Source organism: Alosa pseudoharengus, unplaced genomic scaffold (assembly GCF_046254945.1).
Source record: "Alosa pseudoharengus isolate Yale_2024_CS ecotype anadromous, Long Island Sound unplaced genomic scaffold, YU_APseudo_1.1 YU_APseudo_1.1_scf_10, whole genome shotgun sequence".
NCBI classification, from domain to species: domain Eukaryota; kingdom Metazoa; phylum Chordata; class Actinopteri; order Clupeiformes; family Clupeidae; genus Alosa; species Alosa pseudoharengus.
The window spans coordinates 26,871,629-26,895,023 of record NW_027468565.1 but is presented as its reverse complement, the minus strand read 5'-3'; the positions used below and the strand labels follow the sequence as shown (position 1 = coordinate 26,895,023).

At 43.7% G+C, this 23,395-nt stretch overlaps 2 protein-coding genes across 3 annotated transcripts in view; both read left to right on the top strand.

Annotated features, from left to right (window-relative positions):
• The window catches only part of LOC143104937 (tumor protein p53-inducible protein 11-like), a 58,167-nt gene extending 50,392 nt beyond the window's left edge, over nucleotides 1–7,775 (top strand). For both annotated transcript variants that reach the window (XM_076269279.1, XM_076269270.1), the window contains 3 exons: nucleotides 397–493; nucleotides 2,623–2,724; nucleotides 4,852–7,775. In XM_076269279.1, coding sequence (XP_076125394.1) covers nucleotides 397–493; nucleotides 2,623–2,724; nucleotides 4,852–4,985 — 333 coding nt within the window. In that variant the 3' untranslated portion in view covers nucleotides 4,986–7,775. The remainder of the gene's footprint in view (nucleotides 1–396; nucleotides 494–2,622; nucleotides 2,725–4,851) is intronic.
• A 2,290-nt stretch (nucleotides 7,776–10,065) lies between these two features.
• Nucleotides 10,066–23,395, top strand: part of cd82b (CD82 molecule b) — a 31,065-nt gene continuing 17,735 nt past the window's right edge. The window contains exon 1 of the mRNA XM_076269260.1: nucleotides 10,066–10,200. The gene's annotated coding sequence lies outside the window, so the exon portion shown is untranslated. The remainder of the gene's footprint in view (nucleotides 10,201–23,395) is intronic.

Below are 23,395 nucleotides of genomic sequence, written 5' to 3'. Positions count from 1 at the left end.
TTGATGCAGTATTAAATCCTACCTAAGTTCTCCTCTGCATTGTAGTTTGACTGTTATTCCTCATGTTCATAAGTTGCTTTGGATAAAAGCATTTGCTAAATTAATAATTGTAAATGTAAATGATTACGTCAGCATCATAGCGCCCTGTGGACCCAGACCCCCACAGCCCTTGTCTGTATAATGTACTGAATATAGACCCCTTTAGGTCAGCTGACTAAGTTCAGTGACTGAGCCACATTGTAGTTTCACTGGGTTAATGATGTATGACAATGAGATGAATGGCTGCCATTGACTTTCAACATGAACAAGCTCATATGAATGCGATAGTTGTTGTAGTTTGTGATTGACTGCGTGTGTGTGTGTGTGTGTGTTTGTGTGTTCCCTGTATACCTGCAGGCCCTTACGGTCCCTAGTCAGCTGTATGAAATTGTGTTTGAAGAGGAGCAAACAGCCACGAGTCTCTCTGTACGTCTCTACGGAGGAGCCCTGCTCAGTAAGATCTCTTTTGTTCTCTCTTCCATTATCTCTTCCTTTCTCTCACTCTTTCTCTCGCTCTTTCTTTCTCTCTTTCTCTCTCCCCCTCTCTTTCTCTCGTTCTCTCTCTCTTTGTCTGTGTGTCTTACCAGTTCTTCTCAGTTATCTGTTGTCTCTCTTTGCCCCCCTCCCCATCACTGTCCAGCTCTCTCCTCCTTTGTCAGCCACACAAGCGAGGTTCTCTGTGTGTTGGATGAAGCCGCTCTTTGATTTGAGTCTGAATATTGTACACAGAGCCTTGTCTGACTGGAGACACATAATCCCATACACAGACACCATCATTTCCTCACTCCCATTCAAAAGGCACACAATATACTTCTTATATGATGGCCCACACTGTAGGCTCTATGCTGAGGCGAGGGGGACTGGGAGGAGGTGGAGGGGGTGGGGGTGGGGGCGTGGGTGGCCTGCAGAATGAGGGAGGTGGAGTATTCCTCCAGATGAAAATGCTCCATGCCACTCACTCTTTTAATTACACATGGAATCCTGCATCTGTACGCCACTGTCATCAGCCAGACAATGAGCCCTCTTTTTCTATCTCTCGTTCTCTTTCTCTCTCTCTCTCTCACTCTCTTACACTCTCTCTCACTCTCTCACACATGTTCTTGCTTTCTCTCGCTTTCTCGGTCTTTCTCACTCTGTACATCTTTGCATCTGTCTATGTGTGCTCATGTGAGAAAGGAAGGCAGACACCCACCAACACTCACACACCAGGGTTGTGCACAATTCGAATTGCAATTCTGCCTCCTGTTTGCTACCACAATTGAAATGCCAGTGAAATTCAAGAATTGAATTGGAATTTAAGAGCCAGTTTCAATTAAATTCTGGAATTTTGCACAATCCTGACACACACACACACACACACACACACACACACACACACACACACACACAAACACAAGCGTACACAGAGAAGATGAAAAAGCATGTTTTGGAAGCCATAATTCCCCTGTCTCCCAGACTGTGGAAGAGGCAGAGTGAGGTGAGGCTGTTGTGAGGGCTTAGGGCTTTTAACTAAGCCTTAGTGCTGCTACAGTGGCAGCTTGACGGCGTGCTGCGTTGGAGGGCTTTAAGGGAACCACGCAGATTGTGTGGGATTTTCATAGATGAAGGTAGAGCACCGAGGAGTGAGGTGGTGGGGAGGTTGGGGGGGGGGGGGTCACTTTGTGCCAGAAGCGTCAACATTCCTGTCCAGTTAAGCCTCTCTCCCTCTCTTTCTCTCTCTCTTTCTCTCTCTTTCTTTCTTTCTCTCTGTCCCTCTCTCTTTCATGGTTTCTCTATCTCTCCCTCTCTCTCGCGCGCGTGCTCGCTCATACACACACGCACGCACGCACGCACGCACGCACACACACATGCATTCCACACTCAGTCCTTTTTCTTTCTCTCACACAGACACGCACACACAAATAGTAACTGTGTTCTTGCTCACCCCCACTCCCCTTTGTTTACCCTTGTCGCTGAATCCGCTTAAAGATAGAACACACCCACAGCTCTAGGTGGAGAACATGCCTATGGAGATAGAACACACCCACAGCTCTAGGTGGAGAACATAGGTATTTTCAGTGCAATTTTCAGTGCCCCCAGTGACTACATTACATTACATTACATTACATTTGGCTGACGCATTTTTAACCAAAGCGACTAACAACAAAGCAATTCTCTCAACAATTATAGGACAATTTAAAAAAGGTAGAGTACAGTAAGAATAAGTGCATCAGTGAGTGCTGAATTTACTTTTGAATGTGAATTTGATTACATCATTCCTCCACTACACGTACCGCCTCCTCAGTTGTTGTTGACACCCGATCAATCAGTATTACTGTGGGGGGGGGGGCAAACAGGGCACATCCCCTGGGCAGCACAAGGAAGCCAAATGGCAGGGTGTTATCTAGGGAGGAAAAAACACTGCAGAGTGTGACAGATGGACTGAGACATTCACAGAATATCTGTAAGCAACTAGACCTTGAGTTTGTCACACACCACTTTGGCTTTCCCATGACCCCTCTGTGTCTGTCACTCTTACCTCTGACCCTCTACTGCTGCGTGTGTGTGTGTGTGTGTGTGCGTGTGCGTGTGTTACCTCCACAGGTCTCTCCCTTATCATGTGGAATGGGCTGTACACCACTGAGAAGGTCATTCTCCAGTGGACCCTGCTGAGCGAAGCCTGTTACTTTGCCATCCAGTTTATAGGTGAGGTGCCATGGGTACATCTCAGTGCATTCCTACATGCTTGAATGAGACTCTAATGTGACCCTCCTTACACCTGGGTCTTTTGATTTGGACTGGACTTCCCTAGGAGCAACATCGCCCTCTTGTGGTGATTTTGGTAGCACACATGTTGACTTGCCAACAAGAACCTTCACAGTATCCAGCCTACAGGCAGCACTCTCTAATGAGTACAGTTAGCAGGCTATGGTACAGGTATAGAATGGAGGTGCGGTGGTTGGATCATACCTGCATGCAGAGTTCATTGTCAATAATAATATTTCAGAGTCTTGAGAGACAGAATCGTGTTTTTCAATGTGCCAGTGCTTACTATAATAGCTTAAAAAGTGCTGTGATGGGGAGCTTTACATCCTAAAAACATAAATCCTGATTACATATAGTAACATTCAATTAAAATGTAATCTTTCATGAAAAAATAACAACAAATCCAGATAAAGTCAGGAGTGTTTTAACTTTTTTTTTTTTGTAGGCACAGTATCTCAGTAAAATGCTCATTTCACAATAACATATAGCCCTAAAGGCCAACGCACACTGTCGTCGACAGGAGTGTCAAGTCAAGTTTATTTATATAGCGCATTTCATACAGTAAAGGAGTGCGCCCGAGCGGATGGTGGCTCAGACTGAAGGATGTACAAATGCTGCGTTGTAGTCAAAAGGCTTTTCTTTTATTATTCTTTTTTTGTTAGACTGCCGGCAGGTTAATACAAAAACAAAACAATGATGACAAACAAAAATACAAAGCATTTAGTCAAAATAAGAAATAAACACCGGGACGATGCCCACGCATAACTAGGCCTACCTCTGAGGTCTTTTTGGAATGACCTCGCTACAGAGGAATCTCCCGTCTGAGCTAAACAGCCCCCATTTAAAACACAGGTCTCCACCATGTAACGATATAAATCAGTTAACGCATACGCCCCGTATTTTGGACAACACAACATCCAGGCAATACACATTACTTTCATGTGCACTTACTATCATGCCCAACAAAACCTCATTAAGGAAACAAATATAAACCGTCTAGACACCCCTGCTCCAATGAGCGCTTCTCACTTCAAAGCGCGAAAAGAACGCACAAAAGTTCTCCGTGCCATGCACCTCAGTTTGCTCCCCATACCCGGAAGACACTACAAACAGGCAACCAGGTAAGCATGTTAATACATATCTCCACATACAGACCTAACATTTCTCGCTATCGGCTAGTAAGCATTGATGTTAAAAATGCGCGCTTATCGCTTACATTACCGTACAGATAGAATATGCTACAGTCGGCCCGACGCATATTGCGTCTTCATTTCCCGTACATACACTCACATAAACATGTTCCCGTGTGGAATTACCTTTGCTCTTTGACACACAGCAGGCCTTAAACACACACACAACTTCACATGTCCTCAATCAATGTTACAACCAGACACATATCGTAATACATAGGCTTTTATATTCATTCCAACAAAAGTCATTGTTTGTGCTGCAGCGGGAAAACTGCCTTTGTCCTTGACAGATGCGCTGCACTCTGTCACACATACACAGAGGTCATTCAATGTGCTTTACATAAACAAAACCAAACAATAATAACAAATAAAAGCATAGAAGGGCAATATAGTCAAAGAATAGTTCAAAAGGTAAAGATCATAATAAAAAGAAAACACAAGGTAAAATCATTTAAAAATAAAGAATAATTAGTAAGCAAAAACAAAGGCAAAAGTAGTAAAAAAGTAATAAAAGACCAGGTAGAATAATTATAAAGGCATATTCAGAATTTGTAACTCGGTGCAGTTAGCAGAAAGCATCTGAGAACAGTTTGGTCTTAAGTCTAGATTTAAAACTGGCTACAGTTGGTGCCGTCACTTGCCACGCACATCAGCATCGACGTTTGTAACTGGTAAACACTGGATGAGCAATGGATTTTATGCATGGGAGCCGACAAAATAGCACTGAATCGTAATCTACACGGCAGCGGTGGCAAAGTGCGATGCTGGTGTAGGTGGAGTTGTATTGACATTACATGAAAGCGGATTGCGTTGGCCTTATGTGGCATTGTTATTAAGGCCTTAAACTAATGTCCATCTCTTTTTCTTGACTCTTCAGTGACCTCCATCACTCTCATAGAGCTGGGCCTTTTCTCCAACTCAGCCATTCTCCTCCTCCTCAGCCGCCTGCTCTTCCTCATGGTCACTCTGTCATACTACTACAACCTGGGCCGCCGAAACAGGAAGATGTGAGGAGCCCGAGGGTGGTCGGACTCAGGCGCGGCGACAACGGAAGTGCCAAACATCGAGTTCACTTTCCCATCAACCTCAGCTGCCGTCAGGAAAGAACACCTAAGCCTTGTTGGAAATGACATCACCACACACATCACAGTTTTATGCCTTTTTACAATATTCTTTTTTGAATAGGGAACATCGCCACGTGTACACAGTAAATAAGAAGTGTTGTTTTCTTTTTTGTTGTTGTTTGATTTGTGGTGCATCACCATAAACAGTATCTTGCCCTGTGATGTTTCTGTCCAGGATATCACAACAACTGCTGCTGAGCATGACATGAAATGCTGCCATTTCAGTAGTTGAGTTCAGTATAATTTTAGTGGGATAGTTTTGATAGCTTGATATGTCTTAATTACACAACCCTATATTTTCGCTAACACAGTATAGACTTAACAAGGACAATGATATTAACAAACAGCCTTCTCAGCTTTAGGAGGCTTTCTGCACTTGGGCCTTCTCATTTGCAAAAGCCTCCTTGCTGCGCTCAGCCCCTCAGCCCAGCTGGGTACATTTTTAAATCCTCCACAAAAGAGTTCTCAAGTCACCTCCTCCTCCTCCTCCCCTCAGACAGGACAGGACAGGACAGGACAGGACAGGACAGGAGTTCACAGGGCACACTACGCTATCAGGGAATAAGCATTTGAGTAACCATTAAATTACTCATATGGGAAGAAAATAAGGACATTGTACTGAATGACCAAAGTTGAAAGGCTACTATTTACATGAACAACACTACACGGTTTGCTCTAGACTAGAGTAACACACTACATGTATCTGCATGCCGCAATTTATATGAACTCTCTCTCTCTCTCTCTTGTAATGTGAGATTCGGTGGGTCGGTGTGCAGCCGCCAGCCCATGTCCCTGATCTGTAGGTAGAGAAAACAAAAGAGCTTGACTCTTCCAAGTGATTTGTGACCAGGCATGTACAGTGTAGCAGACTGCTTTTGTTGATCAGTTGTAGCACAGATGTTTCCTTCTACTATAGTGTTGCCTTAAAAACTTCCGATATAGCGACAGGACGTTCAGTCATGAATCAGTGTCTTCTTTCTAATTCACAGTAGCCATACTTACTGCCAATAATTGTGATTATTATGAACTGTAAATTGCACAATTTATCTTTTTTGGGGGATATTTTATGAATATAAGCTTATTTATTTGGCTGAGTGTGTCTTGAGTGTCTGGAGTCATTTTGTATTTTTGGTATGACATGAGATGGGTATATCCCTTCCTTTGTAGTGGACTACTGCATGCATAAGATACATGTTTAAGTAGCTTTTGTAGCAGACATCTTTAAAAAAGGAATGTGCCGCACCTAAGGAGAGATGAGATTAAGCATGTGAAATGATGAATCACAAAATGCCGCCCAGCTGTACACTAATGTTGTTTAGAGCTATTGAAAAAAACCTATTCTGTGTGCATTTTTTTTGTTGTTTTTTTTTTGACACAAGTAGAAGTTATTTTGTAAGTGTGTGTAGGTTTGTGTGTGTGTATGAGAGTGTGTTAAAAGAGCTTTGTGCATATTCCAGGAAGAAAGTCATTTGTCCACCTGTTTATTTTTCAATTTCAGTCGTTATCATTGTGAACAGTGTTCTTTATACGTCACATAAGCACCCCTGACTGATGTTTTGACCACTACAATTTTTTTTTTTTAAATGAACAAATTCACTGAACCACATGTAATAGTAATATCTGGAGATTATAAGGCAACCTGCCCGGTAATGGACTGCTTGTAGTGCCCACAGAGCTGGTGCTGGATTGGGTTTGTTTACAGAAAAGGTCCTCTGGCAAGAGGAGGCATGGAATATTCCCATGTGTTGCAAACACGGCTGGACACACAGAGGGGCAGATTTGTTTATGACTGCAGCAAGTGTGTACGCCTGGGTTAGTAAATGACAGTGTTCTGACTGTTTGTTTCCAACCATGGTAACCCGAAGGACTCTGCTATGGCTTGAAGTGCATCATAGAGGTTCTCTTGTGCCCAGTAAGGCAGTGTTGAAATGTTTGGCAAAGCAAGTATCCAGCAAAGGTTTTTAACTCTGACAGGCGCTCTCTGTGAGACAACAATTTTCTTCTTTATAAAGTTTAATTAACCATGGCCTTCTAACATGTTTGTTCTGGCCAAGTGCAAAATATCTAACCAATGGCAATTAGAGTGCTGTGCACCAACAACTGCATGTCCACAGTCGCTGATTAGATGGATTCACTGAAGCTGTTTTTTTTTTTTATTTAATTTTTTTCCCCTTTAAATTAGCTGTATAGAATAGGAGCTGAACTGGAACTCATTTACCAGAACACCCTAATGGACTCTGATGCATGTTCAGCTTGATTGTCCAGACTGGTTAAGGGCATCAACCACCATCTTTTATGTAGTTTCTATTTGTAGTAAGAAGTACAAGCACAAAAGTATACTCGTCATTCATTATCAAACTGTTCTAAGCAACAAACCAATTCTTGTCATCATCATCCAGGTTTCATTAGGTCTACAGAGTATCAGTACTGCCCAGGAAGCCCTTGTGTAAGGTGTGAAATGTGTGTGTCAGTCATTTGATGACTACTTGTATCACTACCACTTGATATCTGTTGCAGCTTAACAGCGGTCTCTTCATACCTACTTCACATGTGTAAGTGTGTAAGGCTGTTCGAGATAGTTTTGTTTGTTTTTATCTGTGTATGTGTAAATATTGTACAAAAGAGAATGTGGTTGTCCTGAAATAGTTTTCAAATAAAGATATACATGATCACTTAACTTCACTGAACTTCTTTGCTGTTTCCCAACCTTGGGCTCGGGACCCCATGTGGGGTCACCTGAAATTCAAATGGGATGACTGAGATACTGGGTATCTTAGAATTGACCAGTACATTACATAAGAATATACATTAAATAATATATATATATATATATATTAAAAACCTCATGAAACTAGTATGGATCCTCCATTACAATCTAGCTATGTAAATACAAATTTTACAGCCCGCATGAGATCTTTGATGAAGATCAATCAATGTAATCATACTTGAAATTCAAAATACCGCTCTCGACTGGATGTTACAGCAGAGATGAGATGTGCACTCTCACAAGATGTTGTGAATGCTTGGGGTCGCTAATGTTTTGCGACATCAAAATAGGGTCACCTGCCAAAAAAGGTTGGGAACCCCTGCTCTAAGATGTTATTTTCATTAATTGTGCTCTTGGAATCTAACAGCAGCGATATGAGCGGTTTATTCCCAGGTTGTGTTTATCTTTCTCATGAGACATTGCTCAACACTCACAGGTTAACTCAGGGCAATACTTGTGGCGGCTGGCCTCATAAAATGTGTAGTTATACATTTGTCCTGCAGAGGGCAGCAGAGTGTCACTTTCCCCTGAGCAGTTTTCCCATTGAACATACTGGGCTTCTTCACCCCTTAGCAACTGGCCAGCTTGTTGTAATACTGTTCAGTGATGACCGCAATGAAAATCTCCACTTTACAGACATGGTGAGAAGAACTCCCTTAACCAGCATATGGTTACGGCTGTAACCTGGTAAATCTTAACTGGGTGTAGTCAGAGGGAGTGGTCTGTTCCTCACATGCTTAGACACACAGATGTGTGGTGTTTTCCTGGGATTCTGATTGGTTCGCTTCCCAACATTCCTCCCGGTTTTCCCACAAAGTTTCCCTTCATGCCAGGCAGGACTTTAACAGTGAATGACTGCTAAATAAGTTTACTTTTGATTAACTTGGCAGACCAGAGGGAATTTGTTTGTCGGACCAGTCATCCAACAAGGTTATGTTGGATTGGCTTGGCTTGGCCAGGGTTTTTTTCCAGCAATAAAAATGTGTGAGGGAAAGAAGTGACCTTTTACATTCCTCTTATTTGAAGTACACATTCAATTAAGGTGGCTAAAAATAAACCAAACTACACTCCCACTCTTGGTTTAGCTTCCTGTACTAATTATTTCAATTTACATGCAGTTTGCAACGTAACTTTGAAAAGAGACTGAAAAATACTGGACTGCACATCAGTATTTGTTATTTAGCAGCCTCGGGCCCTAATCACTGTGCCCTAATCTTACTCATTGTATCTGTATAAAGTGTTTCTGTGGCTGGAGGCTCACAAGGCTGGATGTGTTGAGGGTCAGTCATCACTCTCAAATGGGAGCTGCACATTCTTTCATATCGAAGTAGGCTTCCACAGTTTATAAACAGGCATACCGGTACAAAACATGTCTACACAGGTTGTATCATAGTGTATTGTTGCCATATTCACAAATCACAATCATCTGAGCAAGTAAAGACAGGTTGTGTACATAGACTGTAAAAATAGGTTGTGTATGAAGAGAGGTGTTTATTAGGCCTACTTTCAGTAACTTCTTTGTTTAGAGGTAGTTTGTGTAGGCCTACATCAAAGGCCTACTTAAGTTAAACCTCCTTAGATAAAAGTTACAAAATGACAACTGCTCTAACAAGCCAGAGTAAACAGAGATGACTCCTATTGACAAAACATCTCATCCCACTCTGCACAGATGTTCTTTTGTGCGGCTAATCCATAAGAAAATGGTGGACGCTGGAACAAGACATTGCTGTCTGTGCGTTCATGTCCATCAAGCTTTCTTCCATCTGTAAGCCTATGGCAAACCCACATGGCTTCATGAGAGTAAGGACTCTCCAAATAAATAGGTCTAGTTTTCTTTTTACTGATGCCACTTGTAGGCTGCACCATTTTAGCCTGCATAGCCTACCTTTCATTTCGCAATCTTGAATCAAGGCTTTCATCTCGTTGTATACCCAAATGGAATTGAATCATTATGACAGTCCAGATTTAATTCAGTGTAGGCCTACTTTTTATTTCAAGCAACTGGTGGAATAAATCCCTCAAAACAACCAGGACACAATTTGAATTCGTTATCTCGATGATCTTATTGCGGAGCGGATTTGCTGACTGTGTATTGTTGTTGACAAGTTACTGAAGTCAATGAACCTAGAGTGCACAGCACGAGACGCGAAAGGGTTAAATGAAGTCTCGCGACGCTGAGGGGAGGGGTGTGTAGGCGGTGCAGGGGCCTGAACGCTTTCCCATGCTTTGCTCCGTGGCGTGTAACTGTAATCCCAACACTCATTACAAGCACTTTGAGACAGACAGAAGGTCGAAGAGTATTGTTAAAGTTTTGTTCCGGTTTTAAATAACGAACGTAAGTACAGCCTTTTCGTTGTCTTCCTGAAACTGGATACTCTGAATACAGTAACGATTAATATTGCGCCTCTTTGTCTGCTAGGACTACTGTTAGATGGCAACGCTATGAAACTTTGAGCAAGTGCCGACTGCAATGTAAAATGTTAACTTTAGTCAGCTAGCCAACGAAATTTGAAGTAATGATACAAATGGCAACATTTAACGTTACTTTGAACGGCAGTTAAACTCGCAAAGTTCGCTTTTAAGTGAATATAAAATACAAAACATTGTTTTTCACGAAAATGTTTTATACATGAATAAAAAATGCCTATCATTCAAACATGACATGTGAAAGGACCGTCATGTGCGTTAACAGCCAAAGTAAGTAACGTTACAGGTGCCAGTTGCTGTGATGTGACTAACGTTAACATCATTGGGGGCCAAGCAGCGAAGCTGCGAAGGCACCCATTGTGTTTCTATGATTTCTTATTATTGGGGGCCAAGCAGCGAAGCTGCAGGGCAACCCTTAGTGTTTCTATGAATTCTTACTATTATTATTATTATTATTTAACATCTTTCCTCTGCCATTGGAGTCTATGGCAGCCCATAGAACCGTCTGGTAAAAAGTTGTGAAATTTGGCACACTGATTGGGGACACTCCAATATTTTATTTCACCAAGTTTCATGCCTCCCTGTCGAACCCTCTAGCGCCACCAACAGGCCAAAGTTGGATGTGCGTTCACGCACGTAACTTTTGACCCGTTTGCCCGATTGTCAAAAATTTGGTATCGTTGGAATCCTTGGACCAAGCCGAGTTCAACGCACTCTATGACGTCAATTTCCGCCATGATGGATTTTCCGCCATTTTAGATTTTGTCAAAAACCTTTAAAAAGTTTCACGCCTCACATAGTTTGTCCGATTTTCACGAAACTTAGCACATAACATCTTCAGACCAAGCCGCACAAAAGTTATCGATTTTCATCTTCGGAACTAAAACCGTTTTCCCGTAACAGCCAAACGAAATATGCGGCGAAGCCGCCAAACAGGAAGTGAGCTCATATCTCACCAACCCTTTCATCTGCCATAACCAAACTTAGTACATGGACTTATATCCCCATCAGTAGGGCACTCGAAAAATCTGGTGACCTTTGACCTCTAGGGGGCGCTGTAATTAAGTAATATGCCTATTGGCATGTAGCTTCTGTTATGCTTAGAATTAAAACGCACTAGTGGTGTCTGACAATACTGTGGAAGGTCCTTAGTGCGAACCTAGCCAACTTGTGATGTCATCGTAATTGATTTGGTCGCCATATTGAATTTAATCAAAAACATGAATAAGTATTCGCAAGTCACAAATTTCAGCTGATCCTCACCAAAATTGGCAGAGACCATCTTCAGACCATGCCTTATCATTGTATTTTTTTCTGGAACAATTGATAGAAGCGTTTGCCTGTAACAGCCAATCGAAATTTGCGGCGAAGTCGCCAAACAGGAAGTGAGCTCATATCTCAGCAGCGCTTTCATGTATCAAAACCATACTTAGTACATGGTCCTCAGGACCCACCAGGAGGACGCTCAAGAAATTTGGTGACCTTTGACCTCTAGGGGGCTCTGTAATTGGCAAAAATGTATTTTGGCCTGTAGTTGCTGCATTATTCTGCAATGGAGGTCAATGGCAGCCCATAGAACCGTCTGGTTCATCCTGATGATTCACAAATAAGTTGGTGACCTTTGACCTCTATGGGGGCATTGAAATTACAGCAAGCATGATCATATGTCAATCGATCTTTTATTTTTGATGTGAAACTGTTGACAGCGAGTTCCATCCAGTTAATACTAATGCGTGCGTGCAAGGGTGGGGCGGGGTGGGACGGGCAGTGGCGGTGGGTTGGCTGGGTGAGGGGGTGGCGACACTCAGCCCTGGTTCAGCCCCACAAAATCAGTTATGTTTTGATGGGAAACTTGACCTTGTAACTCAGCCATTCTTGGGTTCTTTGACATGGAACATGCTGTGACTGCTTGATGCTATATGCCTGATGCCACGGCATTGAGTTTCATGCCAAATCTGGACTGCTGAACTGCCTGCTTGGCCCCCACATTGCTGCTTGCAGCTATATTTATTTAACATCTTTCTTCCCGAATGGGAGTCTATGGCAGCCCATAGAACCGTCTGGTAAAAAGTTGTGAAATTTTGCACACCGATTGGGGACAGTCCCATATTTAATTTCACCAAGTTTCATGTCAGCCCCTTGAGCACTCTAGCGCCACCAACAGGCCAAAGTTGGACATGCGTTCACGCACGTAACTTTTGACCCGTATGCCCGATTGTCAAAAATGAGGTATCGTTGGAATCCTTGGACCAAGCCGAGTTCAACGCACCCTATGACGTCATTTTCCGCCATGATGGATTTTCCGCCATTTTGGATTTTAGTGAAAGTGAAACTAACTTTTCACAGGTCACAAATTTTGTCCGATCGTCACCAAACTTGACACACATGATCTTCAGACCATACCTCATTAATGCATTGCTTTTTGTCTTCGGAACTAAAACCGTTTGCGAGTAACAGCCAATCGAAGTTTGCGGCAAAGCCGCCAAACAGGAAGTGAGCTCATATCTCAGCAACCCATTCATCTATCATAACCAAACTTGGTACATGGACTCAGGACCCAATCAGGGGGACGCTCAAGAAATCTGGTGACCTTTGACCTCTAGGGGGCGCTGTAATTAAGAAACATGCCTTTTGGCCTGTAGCTGCAGTTGTGCTTAGAATTAGAACGCACTAGTGGTGTCTGGTAATACTGTTGGAGGTCCTTAAGCCGACCCATGTCGACTTGTGATGTCATAGTAATTGATTCGGCCGCCATATTGGATTTAATCAAAAACATCAAAAAGTTTTCGCGGGTCGCAAATTTCATCTGATCTTCACCAACATTGGCACAGACCATTTTTAGACCATAACCTATCAATATATTGCTCTCTGGAACAATTGACAAAAGCATTCGCCCGTAACAGCCAATCGAAATTTGTGGCGAAGCCGCCAAACAGGAAGTGAGCTCATATCTCAGCAACCCTGCCATGTATTATAACCAAACTTACTACATATATTCATGACCCCATTAGGAGGACGCTCAAAAAATTTGGTGACCTTTGACCTGTAGGGGGTGCTGCAATTAGCAATATTGCATTTTGATGTGTAGTTGCTGATGTGTTATATAAATCTTTTATTTTTTGATGTGAGACTGATGACAACATGTTCCATCCAGTTAATTCTAATGCGTGAGTGCAAGGGCAGGGTAGGGCAGGACGGGGTGGGACGGGCTGGGGTGATTAGGTGGGGGGGGGGGGGGGGGGGGCTGGCTGGCGGAGGCGGTGGCAATACTCAGCCCTGTTGATCCCGGATGTCTGCTGAGTTCTATCTTGTCACCGTGGCTACTCCGGCCTATTCTGCTTGGCCCCCTCATTGCTGCTTGCAGCTATATTTGGGGGCCAAGCAGCGAAGCTGCAGGGCAACCCTTAGTGTTTCTATGAATTCTTACTATTATTATTATTGGGGGCCAAGCAGCGAAGCTGCGAAGGCACCCATTGAGTTACTAGCTTTTCCTATTATTACACTTCTGCCATTGGAGTCTATGGCAGCCCATAGAACGCCTGGCTAAAAAGTTCAGATTTTTTGGCAGAAAGTTTCGGGACACTCCACTGACCACTCACACTCATTTACGGACCTCTAAACCCAGCCATCTAGCGCCACCAACAGGTCAAAATCTGGCCGAAAATTGAACCGCTGGGTCTAAAGTTATGACATTTGGCACACTGATTCAGCACTGTCCCATGATGACTCTCACCAATTTACAGAACTCTATGCCCAACACTCTAGCGCCACCAATGGGTCGAACCTGGATTGCATTCACGCATGTGACCATTGAACGGTGCGTCCGATTTTCACATATCAGGCACCGTTGGAATCCCTGGACCGACCTAATTTCAATGAACCCTATTACGTCACTTTCCGCCATATTGGACCTCCGTCATATTGGATTTAGTCCAAACTCTACAAAAAGTTTCAGCGGTCAGAAATTTCATCCGATTTTCATGGAACTTGGCGGAGATGATCTTCTTCCCGAGCCGCACAAAAGATACTTGTCAGATTTTTCAATTTCATTTTTGTTTGCCCGTGACAGCCAATCAAATATGGCGATGAAGCTGCCAAACAGGAAGTGGACTAACATCTCTGTGGCATTTTGAGCTAACATAACAAAACTCGGTACCATTAGTCAGGACACTGTCCCAATCTCTCACAGCAATTTTTATGCATATACATTGAATACTCTAGCGCCACCACCAGTTTAATGCTGGACATGCGTTCATGCGCGTATTCCTTGACTTTTGTCTGATTTTCACAATTGAGGTAGCGTCTGAATCCCTGGACCATCCCGAGTTCATCGACTCCTATCCCGTCACTTTCTGCAATATTGGACCTCCGACATATTGGATTTAGTCCAAACTCTACGAAAAGTTTCAGCGGTTACAAATTTCATCCGATTTTCACAGAACTTGGCGGAGATGATCTTCTGCCCGAGCCGCAAAAACGATACTTGTCAGATTTTTCAATTTCATTTTTGTTTGCCTGTAACAGCCAATCAAATATGGTGATGAAGCCGCCAAACAGGAAGTGGACTAACATCTCCGTGACGCTTTGAGTTAACATAACAAAACTCGATACCATTAGTCAGGACACTGTCCCAATCACTCACAGCAATTTTTATGCATATACATTGAACACTCTAGCGCCACCACCAGTTCAATGCTGGACATGCGTTCATGCGCGTGATCCTTGACTCTTTTGTCTGATTTTCACAATTGAGGTAGCGTCTTAATCCTTGGAACATCCCAAGTTCATCGACCCCTATCCCGTCACTTTCCGCCATATTGGACCTCCGCCATGTTGGATTTAGTCCAAACTCTACGAAAAGTTTCAGCGGTTACAAATTTCATCCGATTTTCTCAGAACTTGGCGGAGATGATCTTCAGACCGAGCCGCACAAACGATACTTGTCAGATTTTTTAATTTCAAGTTTATTTGCCCGTGACAGCAAATCACACATGGCGACGATGCCGCCTAACAGGAAGTGGGCTAACATCTCGGCTACGCTTTAATGTATGAAGTCCAAACTTGGTACAGGGACTTGGTATCTGATTGTGAGGACGCACTAGGAAATTGGCATCATTTGGCCTCTATAGGGGGCGCTGCAATACAGGAAGTGAGCTTGTATCTCAGCAACGCTTTGATGTACGAAGTCCAAACTTGGTATAGAGACTTGGTACCTGATTGTGGGGATGCACTAGGAAACTGGCGTCATTTGGCCTCTACAGGGGGCGCTGCAATACAGGATGTGAGCTTGTATCTCAGCAATTCTTTGATGTATGAAGTCCAAACTTGGTACAGGGACTTGGTATCTGATTGTGAGGACACAGTAGGAAATTGGCATCATTTGGCCTCTATAGGGGGCGCTGTAATACAGGAAGTGGGCTCAAATCTCAGCAACGCTTCGTTGTATGAAGTCCAAACTTGATACATGGACATATTAGCTGATTGTGAGGACATGTAAGGAAAGTGGTCTCATTTGACCTCTAGGGGTGCTGTAATAAAGAATGTGAGCTCACATCTCAGCAACACTTTGGTGTATGAAGTCCAAACTTGGTAGAGGGACATGGTAGCTGATTGTGAGAACACACAAGGACATTGGTGTAATTTGGCATCTAGGGGCGCTCTAACAAAGTAAATGAGCTTATTTCTCAGCCGTTCTTTATCCAATTGCAATCAAACTTGCTGTGAGTGCTTGCTCCTGCCATGGCAACACCATTCCTGCTATAGCGCACTGCTTGGCCCCCGCATTGCTGCTTGCAGCTATATTTATTATTTAACATCTTTCCTCTGCCATTGGAGTCTATGGCAGCCCATAGAACCGTCTGGTAAAAAGTTGTGAAATTTGGCACACTGATTGGGGACACTCCAATATTTTATTTCACCAAGTTTCATGCCTCCCTGTCGAACCCTCTAGCGCCACCAACAGGCCAAAGTTGGATGTGCGTTCACGCACGTAACTTTTGACCCGTTTGCCCGATTGTCAAAAATTTGGTATCGTTGGAATCCTTGGACCAAGCCGAGTTCAACGCACTCTATGACGTCAATTTCCGCCATGATGGATTTTCCGCCATTTTGGATTTTGTCAAAAACCTTTAAAAAGTTTCACGCCTCACATAGTTTGTCCGATTTTCACGAAACTTAGCACATAACATCTTCAGACCAAGCCGCACAAAAGTTATCGATTTTCATCTTCGGAACTAAAACCGTTTTCCCGTAACAGCCAAACGAAATATGCGGCGAAGCCGCCAAACAGGAAGTGAGCTCATATCTCAGCAACCCTTTCATCTGTCATAACCAAACTTAGTACATGGACTTATATCCCCATCTGTAGGGCACTCAAGAAATCTGGTGACCTTTGACCTCTAGGGGGCGCTGTAATTAGTGAAAATGCATTTTGGCCTGTAGCTGCTGTTGTGCTTAGAATTAAAACGCACTAGTGGTGTCTGGTAATACTGTTGGAAGTCCTTAGGCCGACCCAAGCCAACTTGTGATGTCATCGTAATTGATTCGGCCGCCATATTGGATTTAATCAAAAACATGAATAAATATTCGCATGTCACAAATTTCAGCTGATCCTCACCAAAATTGGCAGAGACCATCTTCAGACCATTCCTTATCAGTGTATTTTTTTCTGGAACAATTGACAGAAGCGTTCGCCTGTAACATCCAATCGAAATTTGCGGCGAAGCCGCCAAACAGGAAGTGAGCTCATATCTCAGCAACCCATTCATCTATCATAACCAAACTTAGTCCATGCACTCAGGACCCAATGAGGGGGACGCTCAAGAAATTTGGTGACCTTTGACCTCTAGGGGGCTCTGTAAATGGCAAAAATGTATTTTGGCCTGTAGTTGCTGCATTATTCTGCAATGGAGGTCAATGGCAGCCCATAGAACCGTCTGGTTCATCCTGATGATGCACAAATAATTTGGTGACCTTTGACCTCTATGGGGCATTGAAATCACAGCAAGCATGATCATATCTCAATCGATCTTTTATTTTTGATGTGAAACTGATACAGCAAGTTCCATTCAATTAATTCTAATGATTGCGTGCATGGGTGGGGCAGGGTGGGACGGGCAGGGGCGATTGCAGCGGTGAGTTGGCTGGGTGAGGGGGCGGCGACACTCAGCCCTGGTTCAGCCCCACAAAATCAGTTATGTTTTGATGTGAAACTTGACCTTGTAACTCAGCCAATCTTGGGTTGTTTGACATGGAACTTGTTGTGACTGCTTAATGCTATATGCCTGATGCCACGGCATTGAGTTTCATGCCAAATCTGGCCTGCTGAACTGCCTGCTTGGCCCCCACATTGCTGCTTGCAGCTATATTTGGGGGCCAAGCAGCGAAGCTGCGAGGCAACCATTGTGTTTCTATGATTTCTTATTATTATTATTATTTAACATCTTTCTTCCGCCATTGGAGTCTATGGCAGCCCATAGAACCGTCTGGTGAAAAGTTGTGAAATTTGGCACACTGATTGAGGACAGTCTCATGGTCAATTTCACCAAGTTTCATGTTGGCACCTTGACCGCTCTAGCGCCACCAACAGGCCAAAGTTGGACGTGCGTTCACGCACGTAACTTCTGACCCGTATGACCGATTGTCAAAAATGAGGTATCGTTGGATTCCTTGGGCCAAGACGAGTTCAACGCACCCTATGACGTCATTTTCCGCCATGATGGATTTTCCGCCATTTTGGATTTTATCAAAAACACTAAAACGGCTTCTCTGGTCACAAATTTTGTCCAATCGACACCAAACTTCACACACATCATCTACAGAACACGCTACTTTAGCGCATTACTTTTTGTCTTCGGAAATAAAACCGTTCGCCCGTAACAGCCAATCAAATTTTGTGGCGAAGCCGCCAAACAGGAAGTGAACTCATATCTCAGCAACCCTTTCATGTATCATAACCAAACGTAGTATATAGACTACTGACCCCATCAAGAGGACGCTCAAAAATTTTGGTAACCTTTGACCTCTAGGGGGCGCTGCAATTAAGACACATGCCTTTTGGCCTTTAGCTGCTGTTGTGCTTAGAATTAAAATGCACTAGTGGTATCTGACAATACTGTGGAAGGTCCTTAGGTCAACAGAGGACAACTTGTGACATCAACATAATTGATTTGGCCGCCATATTGGATTTAATCAAAAACATGAATAAGTATTCGCAAGTCACAAATTTCAGCTGATCCTCGCCAAAATTGGCAGAGATCATCTTCAGACCATGCCTTATCAGTGTATTTTTTTCTGGAACAATTGACTGAAGCGTTCGCCTGTAACAGCCAATCGAAATTTGCGGCGAAGCCGCCAAACAGGAAGTGAGCTCATATCTCAGCAACGCTTTCATGTATCAAAAACAAAACTTAGTACATGGTCCTCAGGACCCACCAGGAGGACGCTCAAGAAATTTGGTGACCTTTGACCTCTAGGGGGCTCTGTAATTTTATTTTTGATGTGAAACTGATGACACCGAGTTCCATCAAGTTCATTCTAATGCGTGCGTGCAAGGGTGGGGCGGGGTGGGACGGGCAGTGGCGGTGGGTTGGCTGGGTGAGGGGGCGGCGACTCTCAGCCCTGGTTCAGCCCCACAAAATCAGTTATGTTTTGATGTGAAACTTGACCTTGTAACTCAGCCATTCTTGGGTTGTTTGACATGGAACTTGCTTTGACTGCTTAATGCTATATGCCTGATGCCACGGCATTGAGTTGCATGGCAAATCTGGCCTGCTGAACAGTCTGCTTGGCCCCCACATTGCTGCTTGCAGCTATATTTATTATTATTATTTAACATCTTTCTTCCGCCATTGGAGTCTATGGCAGCCCATAGAACCGTCTGGTGAAAAGTTGTGAAATTTGGCACACTGATTGAAGACAGTCTCATGGTCAATTTCACCAAGTTTCATGTTGGCACCTTGACCGCTCTAGCGCCACCAACAGGCCAAAGTTGGACGTGCGTTCACGCACGTAACTTCTGACCCGTATGACCGATTGTCAAAAATGAGGTATCGTTGGATTCCTTGGGCCAAGACGAGTTCAACGCACCCTATGACGTCATTTTCCGCCATGATGGATTTTCCGCCATTTTGGATTTTATCAAAAACACTAAAACGGCTTCTCTGGTCACAAATTTTGTCCAATCGACACCAAACTTCACACACATCATCTACAGAACACGCTACTTTAGCGAATTACTTTTTGTCTTCGGAAATAAAACCGTTCGCCCGTAACAGCCAATCAAATTTTGTGGCGAAGCCGCCAAACAGGAAGTGAACTCATATCTCAGCAACCCTTTCATGTATCATAACCAAACGTAGTATATAGACTACTGACCCCATCAAGAGGACGCTCAAAAATTTTGGTAACCTTTGACCTCTAGGGGGCGCTGCAATTAAGACACATGCCTTTTGGCCTTTAGCTGCTGTTGTGCTTAGAATTAAAATGCACTAGTGGTATCTGACAATACTGTGGAAGGTCCTTAGGTCAACAGAGGACAACTTGTGACATCAACATAATTGATTTGGCCGCCATATTGGATTTAATCAAAAACATGAATAAGTATTCGCAAGTCACAAATTTCAGCTGATCCTCGCCAAAATTGGCAGAGATCATCTTCAGACCATGCCTTATCAGTGTATTTTTTTCTGGAACAATTGACTGAAGCGTTCGCCTGTAACAGCCAATCGAAATTTGCGGCGAAGCCGCCAAACAGGAAGTGAGCTCATATCTCAGCAACGCTTTCATGTATCAAAAACAAAACTTAGTACATGGTCCTCAGGACCCACCAGGAGGACGCTCAAGAAATTTGGTGACCTTTGACCTCTAGGGGGCTCTGTAATTTTATTTTTGATGTGAAACTGATGACACCGAGTTCCATCAAGTTCATTCTAATGCGTGCGTGCAAGGGTGGGGCGGGGTGGGACGGGCAGTGGCGGTGGGTTGGCTGGGTGAGGGGGCGGCGACTCTCAGCCCTGGTTCAGCCCCACAAAATCAGTTATGTTTTGATGTGAAACTTGACCTTGTAACTCAGCCATTCTTGGGTTGTTTGACATGGAACTTGCTTTGACTGCTTGATGCTATATGCCTGATGCCACGGCATTGAGTTGCATGGCAAATCTGGCCTGCTGAACTGACTGCTTGGCCCCCACATTGCTGCTTGCAGCTATATTTACATTTAATTTCATAATATCCGAAGCCATTAACTAGATATAATTGAGAAAGTTGACATTTGCAATTAACATATAACGCCTGTACACCAATGAAAATGAAAGTGTCTTGCGTTGGCACTAACGTTAGCCGTTTTGTGCCAGCTTGTTCAACTTGAGCTGGCGTCAACAGTGCCATGCTAGCCTCCTTAATAACGTGATCTTATGCAGTCACTTTATTGTAGTAGGCTAATCAATGTTAGATTGTGAAGGTTGCCTTTGTCAAGAAAGTATCACACATTTAATTACTCAAACCAGACTTTCGAGTCTCAAAAGAGTCCCAGTCATTGCTAGCTAATAGCCTTATATAACAATCAAACAAAGTTCACCCTGATCCCTGATAGCCACAAAGTATCAAGATATCAGCACTGGTTCTGAATTGAATCTGAGACATCTAGCCACAACTAACGTGTTTGTAAATGTCTATTCACAGTTTTTGTCTTGAAAGTAGCCTAATGTGTAACGCAAATTTTTTTTTTTTTTACACTTTTGTGAATCAGGCCCATATCAGCATCCCACCCTGAGTGATTCATACTTCTCATAAGGTGCACCATGATCTCATTCAAGGGATCCCCCATGGTTATGATTGGTTATGGTGGTTATAAAATCTAAGACACTCTTGAGGGTTCTATGGTTTAAAAGCCTTTCATTTCACATGGCTGTTTTTTAAATACCTGCCTACGTGTTTCAGCATTTTAGTTTCAGTTTTGATCAGAGAATTTAGCGGTCAAGGTGACAACTTTCACCTCAGCTGAGTGGGCACTATCTGACCATACCAAGGGAAAGTCCCTGTTGCCACGGGTTCTACCTTGTGTAAGGCAGCCTTATCTCTCAGTAGGCTATCCCTCTCCCTAAGTTCTTGCCGTGTTTTTTTTTTTCTTTCTATTTCTCTTTTACTCTGTCCCTCTCTCCTTCTTAGCACTCAGTCTGCTGCGATCATATGGTGCTGCGATCATATATCTGCCGAATCTGAATCTGAGATAAAAGTTCCCACTGTCCCCACGGAATTCCCCAACATATGGCAAACCCACTCCCTCTGGGTCATTCCACCACCAATTGAACCACCAATTGGCCCACGCACTTAGGTCTCAAAAATTCTGAAAACATTACCAGGTGTACCTATGTTACCCAGGAGACACACTGTGAAATTACTTTTATGTAAGATCAATACTTTCCAAGTTACAGCCAGTTGTATAGGGGGAGGAGGGTGTTGATTTTGTTTGGCCTCTTTTTTTTTTTTGTCAAAGTTCACAAGCCCATACCTCAAACTAAACTATGTAGGAGGCTCAAGTTTTGCATGCTGTTACATAAATAGGAAAATTGTCACGCTTGGTATGGATGATCCTGCATGGTCATAGCGGTCCCTCAAAGTTGATCAAAATGTTATTGGAGTTTTTGGCTGGGCTCTGTTTAGGCCTTCAAAAGACATATTTGTACTCAACATAGGCTCTTGATTTTTTCCCCCACTTATTGAGATAAGTAGAAACACTCTCACTTCTGAAAAATTGATCGGGCCGCTGAAAAGTTCAGCAGACAGCATAAGGACGGACGCCAGTCGCTCGGGCAAAATCTCACCTGCTGTCGTCGCCCGATAAGTGGTTCCCCCATTCACACAGACTGCTTAGTTTAATTCCCTCGTGGCCCCCAGATCCTTCTGAGCCCAAACAAAAGGCCTAATCTGGGCAGGCTTGTCTGTCCCCTCTCTGCCTACCCGGCTAGGCTAATACCTCCAAAGAGTGGTCTGGCCACTTGGGGTGATCTGACCCCCACAAGCAAGAATGTACGCTGCTGACATTATGTTGTCTTCCTGCACAAATACTCACTTTTTTTTTAACACAGAAATTGAGCATTAGAACAATGCGATGCTGATTCAGGTGAGGGTGACCATTCACGGTGGCGTTGGTCAGCTTTAGTTTAGTTGGATGTGTAGTCTACTGATAACTGAACTAAAGTCCAAGTGATTGAGTTGCACCAGCTGACCTTGCTCATCCACAGACGTTGGTCCACTGCTGTGGCCTTGTTTTGAGAGGGGCAGAGAGGGGAGGGGGGCTCAATGTGGAAACAAGGCTGTGGGGATTTTGGGGAAGGGAGGGGTGGGGCCTGATGGGGTTTCAGGAAGAGTGAAGCGTGAGATTGTTTATAAATCCTCTCGAGCGGACCATGCACTTCTTTGAGGAGCGATGCGAGAGATACAGTCAGTGATCCGTTCTGAGCTGACATGAAGCTGTTGAAGGAAAGCAGAGAGGCCATCTTTTCTGATTGTTGGTGCTTTGGAGCCTTTGCTTGGATCTCTGTTGTAGTGCTGTGGATTGGCTAGCCTGTGTTGTAATGGTCAGACCCAAGCAGTCTGATGCAATCCATCTGGCCCCTTGTTACAGCGGGCCATTCTCAGTTTCCCTTACTTGAGCAGATTAGGAATTTAGGAGCACTTCTTCAAACCATTTTGGTTATCCTGGATTACGTTTCAGGTCCTCTGACCTTTCAGTAGGCATCTCTGGGAAAGCAGACTAGATTGTAGGCCTGTTCCTCTTGCTGCTGTTGTTACTTTGGTTGTGTTCAGATTCCCTTTTGTCCTTAGCTAGGAAGCTTGGAGAAGGCATCCTTTGTCTGGTGTGTTTTCGAGTGTACGTGTGTGTGTGTGTGTGTGTGAGAGAGGGGGGATGTGTGTGTGTGTGTGTGGCGGGGGGGGGGGGTCTGCTGTTAGTCTGGGTAGAGACTAGGAGGGGTAATGGCAAACTCACTGGAGGGAAATAGGGGTATTTTGGATAAAATGGGTACTTCAGTTTGGTAGTCCTGTGTAAAATTGCCATTTTAGACAGCAGCAACACATTCAGTTCTGTTTACACCTGTTGTTTC